Source organism: Notechis scutatus, chromosome Z, assembly GCF_049901735.1.
Source record: "Notechis scutatus isolate UNSWTSFEM ecotype Mainland chromosome Z, rNotScu1.2, whole genome shotgun sequence".
Classification (NCBI taxonomy): domain Eukaryota; kingdom Metazoa; phylum Chordata; class Lepidosauria; order Squamata; family Elapidae; genus Notechis; species Notechis scutatus.
This window is the reverse complement of record NC_142025.1, coordinates 107,343,713-107,352,819: the sequence shown is the minus strand read 5'-3', so window position 1 is coordinate 107,352,819 and position 9,107 is coordinate 107,343,713. Positions and strand designations below refer to the sequence as shown.

General features: G+C 42.5%; 1 protein-coding gene across 1 annotated transcript; it reads left to right on the top strand.

The window, feature by feature from the left end:
* The first annotated feature begins 1,662 nt into the window (after window positions 1-1,662).
* LOC113424065 (olfactory receptor 14J1-like) lies at window positions 1,663-2,619 on the top strand. Its single transcript, XM_026685668.1, has one exon. The coding sequence runs from the start codon at window positions 1,687-1,689 to the stop codon at window positions 2,617-2,619; it is 933 nt and encodes a 310-aa protein (XP_026541453.1). The 5' UTR covers window positions 1,663-1,686.
* The last annotated feature ends 6,488 nt before the right edge of the window (window positions 2,620-9,107 follow it).

Genomic DNA, 9,107 nt, shown 5'->3' with positions numbered 1-9,107 from the left:
AGGCCCAATTTGAAAGCTTTTTTTGATAAAATGGTGTATCAATGGTATTTAACTTTTTGATCTATTATAAAAGATGTTTCAAACAAATGTTGGAAATGTAATGTAATAAGGTACTTTTTAATATGTCGGGTGATATGTAAGAAGGCTAAGAATTTTTTGATTTTCAAAAAATTAAAATTAATGAAAAATGAAACCTGAAGCTTTTCTTTTAGGGACAGCACATGTTTTCTTGGAAAGGAAATATGAGATTTTGTTGTTGTATATGACATCAGCTGCAAGATTAATATATGTCCAGACATGGAAAGAGTTTATTCCCAAAATGGAAGAATGGACTTTGAAATTGGTGGAGCTAGCTGACATGGCAAAATTGACTGTTTTGCTTAGAGACAACAATTTATGACTTGAAGAATATTGTAAGCCATTTTTCACAACCTCAATTTCTATAGAACAAGGTAGAGGTATGATGGTCATTCACACTGGGTGAAACCAGGCTCAATAGCAGTAACTGTGAGAGGGATCTTGGAGTCCTAGTGGACAACCAGCTAAATATGAGCCAGCAGTGTGCAGCAGCAGCCAAAAAAGCTAATACAATCCTAAATTGTATTAACAGAGGGATACAATCAAGATCAAGGAAGTACTAATACCACTCTATAAAGCCTTAGTAAGACCACACCTAGACTAATGCATCCAGTTTTGTTCACCACATTATAAAAAAGATGTTGAGACTCTAGAAAAAGTACAGAGAAGAGCAATCAGGATGATTAGGGGACTGGAGGCTAAAACATACAACGAACGGTTGCAGGAACTGGGCTTGGCTTGTCTAGTAAAGAGAAGGACCAGGGGAGACATGATAGAGGTCTTCCAATATTTGAGGGGCTGCCACAGGGAGAAAGGGGTCAAGCTATTTTCTAAAGCGCCTGTAGGCCAGACAAGGAATAATGGATGGAAACTGAACAAGGAGAGATTTAACCTGGAAATAAGGAGAAACTTTCTGACAGTGAGAACAATCAACCAATGGAACAGCTTGCCCTCGGAAGTTGTGGGAGCACCATCACTTAAGACTTTCAAGAAGAGCTTGGACTGCCATTTGCCAGAAATGGTGTAGGGTCTCCTGCTTGGGTGGGGGTTGGACTAGATGACCTACAAGGTCCCTTCCAACTCTGATTATCTGCTATCTGTTAAACTACGAGAGTGTGTGAAATAACAACCTCAGTTATGTTACATTGACATAGTTGAACATATATATATTCTAATATATATATTCATATATATATTCTCATATATATATTCTAATCTAGCTTTCAATAATTTTTCTACGATCTGATAAAAAAGAACTGATTTCTTTAGACTCCAATTTCTGATGAAATTAGTGTTAAAAATGCTGTTAACCAAGTAAAATATCATAGATCTCAAATCCCAAGACTATAAAATAGGCATAAGACTTGATAGTTGTTAAATATCAACCTTGAACTTTAACCAAACACAATTACAAACTTTATTGCTCAGAATATTTTAATAAATATGAAGAAACAAGTTGTACTCTAATCTTTTCTAAAAGTTGATCCAATGCTCTCCAATTAATGATGGGGTATTGAAATATGAAAAAAAATATTTTCATATTTCATAAAATATGAAATATTTTAACAATTATTTTTCCTGTTCTTTCTAGAAATATCATTATTAGGAATGAATAATGATACATCTGGTTTTCTTCTCTGGAAATTCTCAGAAATTTGGGAGCTACAGATTATGCACATGACTTTACTATTGATACTCTATTTAATGACATTATCAGGGAACCTTGTCATCATCTCTGCTATTGTGTTTGACCAGCACCTTCACAGCCCCATGTACTTCTTCCTGTTGAATTTAGCCATGCAAGATATTGGGTCCATTTCAGTAATTGTCCCCAAAGCTATTTTTAATTCTCTTATGAATACTAGGGCTATTTCTCATGCTGGATGTGTTGCTCAAGTCATGTTCTTCTTCTATTTCTTGACCTGTGATGTAACCCTCCTAACTGTGATGGCATACGATCGGTATATTGCCATTTGTAACCCTTTACAATATGAAATGATAATGAATAGGAAGGCCTGTACCAAAATGATTGGCAGTGTATGGACAGCTGGCTTTCTCAATGCTTCATTACACAGTACTGTCACTTTTCTTACTCCTTTCTGTTCTAAGATTATTAATCAGTTTTACTGCGAAATCCCTTATTTACTTAAGATTGCTTGTTCTAGTTCATATATATATGAAATTGGAGTTATGATCTTCACTGGTACATTAGCACTGGGTTGTTTTGTTTTTGTACTTCTGACTTATGTGCATATCTTCTCTGCCGTTCTGAGAATTCCTTCAGTTGAAGGAAGAACAAAAGCCTTCTCTACTTGCCTACCACACATTATTGTTTTCTCCATTTTTTTCTTTACTGCTAGTTTTGCTTATCTAAGAGTCATATCTGACAGTCCACCCCATCTTGATTTCATAATTACAATAATGTATTCCATTGTTCCACCCATGATGAATCCGTTAATCTACAGCATGAGAAACAAGGACATCAAAGTTGCTCTTTCAAGACTTTATGCTCACATATCACTGCAGTTTAAAGAAATGTGAATTGTGTACTGAGCTAGGTTTTCATTTAATCAGGAAAGACAAAAATAGATATATGATATAAAACTTATATAACCATTCCCCCATATATCAAATGAAGAATAAATGCAACTCTTTCTTAATAGAAGAAAATACCTTTAGGACATGGAAAGCACTTATATGTTAACTGTATTAATTGTTCACTGATTCCTATACTATATAGATACTACAGAGTTCATGCCTGACTATAACTCTACTATAGAGTTCACTGTCAGTCACTGTGTAGTTTTCCAATGTTCATGCAAAATATGAATATTCAATGTCCTATTCTTTAGTATCTAAAATCTGCATGTCAAATTGATTTAACAATAACAAGTATTTATGTTAATACCTGATGTCATCATTTGAGCATGAGAAAAAGAATAAATTGTTCATTTTCATAATTTTCCAATAGATTTAATAGTGTCATGAGACTCATCCATTCTATTATATTTTTATCGCTAAATGGTGCAATTAATTTCAAAAGGTCCAGGAAGCATTATTTTGCCCTCAATTATTACCAGCATTAGGCTCTTCTCCACTGAGTCCTTTCTTTTCATTAGGTGACCAAAGTATTTGGAAAAGGAAATGGCTTCTGGAGAAGGAAATGGCAACCCACTTCTCCATTCTGGAGAAGGAAATGGCAGTATCTTTGCAATGAAAACCCCATGAATAGTACCAAAAAGCAAAAAGATATGATGCTGGAACATGAGCCCCTCAAGTCAGAAGGTGTCCAATATGCTACTGGGAAAGAACTGAGGGCTAGTACTATTAGCACCAGAAAGAATGAAGCGATTGGATCAAATCTGAAAATTAGATATCCATTCTGTTAAGTATGGAGAATAATGGAGACCAGACATCTGACCAGTGACTTCAACTCTTTAATAACAGTAAATAGAACAGAACAGAGCAAGGCTATGGGCAGCAGTAACCCTTTTATAGGGTTAGCTGCTACCTTATTACCCAATGAGATGAGCAACAAGTTCAAACTAATAACCAATAAGAATAGTCCAAATAGTGGCCAATCAGGGACTAGTTCTGGCCCAATCCAAAGTTGTTGTATAAGGACCAATCAAGTGTGCAGGTTTTCAAACCCTGATTTGCATTTAAGTTATTAACTTTTATTGATTCACAACACCCTCCCCTTGGGTTCCGTTTGAGGGAGCTGTAATAAAATCCTCAAGATAGACAGGCCGTTTGGTCTGCCTGGATGATTTCCGAGGCTCCACTGGTTTTGGTCTAAGGTCCGGTTCGGTGGAGCGTTTGGATGATCTTTATTAAATTCTGTTTCACTGCACGGTGATTCTGTGCTGCTTTCACTCTGGTTGTCTCCGCTACTCCGTGTTTCTTCGGGGTTTGCAGTTCGGTTTCCCCGTATTACAGTTCCCTGAAAAAGTCAACTCCCTCCCGCTTCACGTTCCGGTGTCTCGCTGGGCCGTAGGGTTTCCGTTGGCCTGCTATTTGTCATATCAAAGTCAATTCCCTCGATATTTCCTCCCCCTTGAGTTGGTGAACCCGGGGAGTCATGGGCGCTGGGTGGTAATCTCGATCGGAGTTGGTCTATGTGGCGTTCCACACCCTCCCATCGTCTGTTAGCAGCCGGTAAGATCTAGGCCCGGTGAGGTGGGTAACGGTTGCGGGTATCCACAACGGGTCAGCGGAAAAGTTTTTGGCAAAGATTAAATCGCCTACCTTAAATTCCCGGCATTTGCTGCTGGAGCCGAAGGGCTTTTCCGGTGCGAATGCAGGGTGGAGCCGGTCAAGGTGCGATCGTAGTTTCCGCCCCATAAGAAGTTCAGCGGGTGTTTTGTTGGTCACGCTGTGGCGTGATATGCTGTAACAAGAGAATTCGATTGATTTTCTCATCGATGTTGCCGAATTCCATTTTGTGAAGGGTCTTTTTACAAATTGTACCATGCGTTCTGCACGTCCATTGGCCGCAGGGTGCGCGGGTGAGGTTAGCGCATGGCGGATGCCCCGATCAGCAAGATATTGTTCAAAGGGTAACGCAGTAAACTGTGGGCCGTTGTCTGAGACCAACACATCTGGGAACCCATGTGTGGCAAATAGTCTGTTTAATTTATTGATAACTGAGTCCGTTGTAGTTGTGTTCATTCGATGGATCTCGAGCCAATTCGAATAGGCGTCGACGGTAATAAGGAAAGTGTGTCTTTTGGTAGGCCCCGCAAAGTCAATATGAATACGGGACCATGGTCCCCTCGGAGTTTCCCATTCGGTCGGGATTGCTTTAGGCGGAGCGTTGCTGACGCCTTGGCAACGTTGACAAGTAGCGACCCAGGCCTCGATTCTTTTGTCAATTCCGGCCACCAAGCGTAGCTGCGTGCAAGTGCTTTCATCCGCACGATACCGGATGTCCTTCATGCAATACCGCCAAAACAGTTTGTTGCAATTTGCTGGGGATTACGACTCGATCGCCCCACAAGATACAGCATTTCTGGGAAAACAGCTCGGTTTGGTGGCTTTTGAAAGGCGCCCATTCCGGTGCTATTTGGTCTGTCGGCCACCCCGTTCAACCCAGCATAGGATGTGTTGCAGAACTGGGTCACGTTTTGTTTCAAAGGCAATGTCTCTAGCCGTCAATGGTGGCACATGTAGAGCTTCGATCTGTAGTGTTGAGATGGTGGGGGCTGGATCTACAACAGAGTCTGGAAGCGGCATTCTGCTCAATGCATCAGCGTGGAGAATTGATTTCCCGGGCGATGTTGCAAGGTGTAGTTGTAGGCCGCCAAGAATTCAGACCAACGGGTCATTCTGGGGGGACAATATATACGGGGTTGGTTTATTACCCGCAATGATTCCCAGTAGCAGTTTATGATAAGTGATTATTGTAAATGCACGGCCATAAACATATTCATGAAATCTTTTAACTGCAGCCACAATAGCTAAAGCTTCTTTGTCCAGCTGCCTATAATTTCGTTCAGCTTTAGCTAAGGTTCGCGAAAAAAACGTGATGGGGCTTCCGCTCCATTTGGTAATACGTGGGCCAGAATTGCCCCAACCCCAAAGGTGATGCGTCTGCACGTGATAGTGAGCGGCAGAGTCTCGTTGTACTGCATAAGTACAGAATCAGAAGTTAGCAATTTCTTTACTTGTTGGAAAGCATGTTGTTCCCGTTGTCCCCACACCCACGTTGCTTTTTGTCTAATAGTCTCATGCAATGGTTCAGCTACCGTTGCTTTGTGGGGTAAAAAGACATTATAGAAATTGATAAGTCCAAGGAACGCCTGTAGGTCTGCCTTGTTCCTTGGAGTGGGGGCCTTTTAATTGCCCGTAATTTCTCTTCAGTGGGATGGATTCCTTGGCTGTCCAGGAGATATCCCAGAAATTCTACTTTTTCAGTACATAACTGGCATTTATCTTTTTTTTACTCTGAGGCCTGCATTTTGGAATCTTCGTAAAACCTCTCTGAGTCGTTTTTCTAGAATGTCTTTGTTAGGTGCGGCGATGAGTACATCGTCGAAATATGGGACAACGCCTCTTATCCCTTGTAACAACCTTTCCATTAAACTCTGGAATATTCCAGGGGCGACGCTTACCAATTGGAGCCGGTTGCATTTAAATGCACCCCTATGCGTTACGATCGTTGCGCCTCAGCTGTGGTTGGATCTACAGGCAATTGTTGATACGCCTGGGCTAGATCTAGTTTGGCGAAAACTTTCCCGCCACCCAGGGAATGGAGCAAGTGGCACTGGATATGCACTTTGCTGCAGTGCGTGGTTTAAGGTGGCCCGGTAGTCTCCGCCAAATTCTTAGGGACCCATCAGGCTTGATAGGCGTCACTATCGGGGTTTCCCAACGGGCGTGGTCGATGGGTTCCAGTACGCCCTGCACTATTAGCTTATCGAGTTGTTCATCGATTTTAGGCTTCAAGGCGAAACGGCACCCGACGCGGCTTAAGGCGGATGGGTGCTATCTCAGGGTTCAAGTTAAACGAGATCGGGTCCCCTTGTACTTGCCTAGTCCGTTCGCAAAACGTCTTGGAATTCTTGCACGAGTGCTTCCTCCCAATCGCTGCTCTCGGCCCTGTGGACTCCGGCTACAGTGATTCCGGCGGTCTGAACCATTGAAGGCCTAAAAGGCTAGGCCTGTCGCGGTCCACGACAGTCAGTGGTAGTGCGACGGTGCGGGACCCGACAACGGGAATTCTGTTACCCTGATAGTCTTTGAGTATAACCCTTTGAGGGTTAAGGTCTTGGCGGCGAATCGTTGGAATGAGCTGTTGTAGCGTTTCCACGATACCATCGAGAGGGAAGAACCCGAGTCCACTTCCATCACACAAGGTTTGTTTTCGATGGCGAGCTTTACTCGGATTTTCCTGGCATCAAGGGATGTAGGCGTGGCCTATGGTGATTGTTTGGTGGGTCTCTTCCCGCCGGGTTTCTTCGCGCCTGGTGGAAGTGGTGGACGGTTTGTTTCTGTAGGAGTGGTTTCCCCATTGGTGGTTCAATTTTTTTTCGGTGTGTGCCGAAGAATCCTGAAGATTGGCATTCGGCCTGTCGGGGTTTGGAGTTCTGTTTGCTTCTGCAAACCTTTGCGATGTGACCTCGTCTCCCGCAATTGCGGCAGAGTGCGTCGAGGAATTTGCAGCCGGATCGTGGGTGATTGGCTCCACAGCCGGCACACGGTCGAAATGAGTGTTGTGTGGACTGGTCTCGCTCCGTTCGAAGTCGGTTGACCTCTTCCTCATCGCTGTCGGACGGGACTCTAGGTCTTCGTGGTGAGTTGATACCGGGTGTCTCTCTGAGCGAGGCAAGGTATCAGTGGCGAAGTTTACGTGGCGGTGCATTGGTGCGGCGCATTCGGGCTGCCGACTTCTTGGTCGCCTCCGCTACCGAGGCTTCTTTAAGGGCATCGGTGAGGCTGATGTCCCCCTTAGCCATGATTTTGCTCTGGATCGTGCCGTCTTCTAGGCCCAGAACCAGGCGGTCCCGGAGGGCTTCTTCTAAGTCTGCGAATCCGCAGAGGCCTCCAAGGTTGCGGAGGTCCGTGATGTAATTGGCAAGGCTTTCGCCTTTCCGTTGATCCCTCTGGTAATTTTCGTTGTCTTCTGACTAAGGTTGGCACGGTGGGCGCGTAGTGAGCCTGTAGTAAAGGCTCGAGGACGTCCCAGTCCATCTCTTTACCTCTGCTGGCTTGGCAAGTGACTTTGCCATTTTAAACACGGTAGGCCCGCAGTGAGTTAGAAAGATAGCTCTTTTTTGCCGGTTGTTGCATCTTTCAAATTGTTGGTCTCCAGAAACATCTGGAACCGATCCATGTATGCCTCCCAGTCTTCAGTTTCTGGGTTGAATGGAGCGGGTGGTACGGCACCGCTGGCCATGTTGCCGTTGATGGTGCGTGTTCGACCACGTGCTATGTTGGTTGCTCTGTAGGTTAGTCAGCTCTTTGGTCTCCGGATCCCATCCTCGTCGCCAGTGTTAAGTATGGAGAATAATGGAGACCAGACATCTGACCAGTGACTTCAACTCTTTAATAACAGTAAATAGAACAGAACAGAGCAAGGCTATGGGCAGCAGTAACCCTTTTTTATAGGGTTAGCTGCTACCTTATTACCCAATGAGATGAGCAACAAGTTCAAACTAATAACCAATAAGAATAGTCCAAATAGTGGCCAATCAGGGGACTAGTTCTGGCCCAATCCAAAGTTGTTGTTGTAAGGACCAATCAAGTGTGCAGGTTTTCAAACCCTGATTTGCATTTAAGTTATTAACTTTTATTGATTCACAACACATTCCCTTTATAATACTGTTCTGATAAAATATCCAACAAAAATATGTCTCGTTTAAAATCAATAAGTTGCTTTATTATTTTTTCTAACTGTATATGTATTTTTGTCCAATATTTTTTGCCTTTGGACATTTCCACCACATATCATAGTATGAACCCGGTGTCAGATTACATTTCTAACATACTCTGGTTTCTCTTCAGATCATATAAATCTTTTGCCTTTTATTAGATTCTTAAATCTTTAAAATACTTCTAAGAGCACTCAAGGCAGAAGTCAGTCCTCATTTTTATGAAATTCTCAAATAGCATCTCATTCTATCAAATATATTTTAAACTGTTCCAAATGTGTTTTATTTGAAAAGGCAACTGGACCTTCTTGTTTCGTTAGAAGGTGTTTTGCTATTCATCCAAGAAGCTTGTTCAGTTCTGAGTGAATGGTGGAGAATTCAAGGATTTATATTCCTTGCAGTGATGTGGTCATTAGCCTTCTTTCTGAGAGTCATTGAGGCCATTTGGAGGTTTAGCTGTTCCCTCAGGTTCATCTGAATCCGAAATATATTTTTTAAATTATTGTTAGAAAAGACTATAAAATTATGCCATAAAACTTGACAGGGATTAAAATTTGATAAAAGGCTTTCTTCACTTTTCTGCCATATCTTATTGTCTTCACCGTGTTTTGTTTACTGCTTTCTTTGCTTACCTAAGAGACATATCTGACAGTCCAT

Coding starts and splice junctions, on each gene's coding strand:
- LOC113424065 (XM_026685668.1), top strand. CDS start 1,687: ATGAATAATGATACATCTGGTTTTCTTCTCTGGAAATTCTCAGAAATT.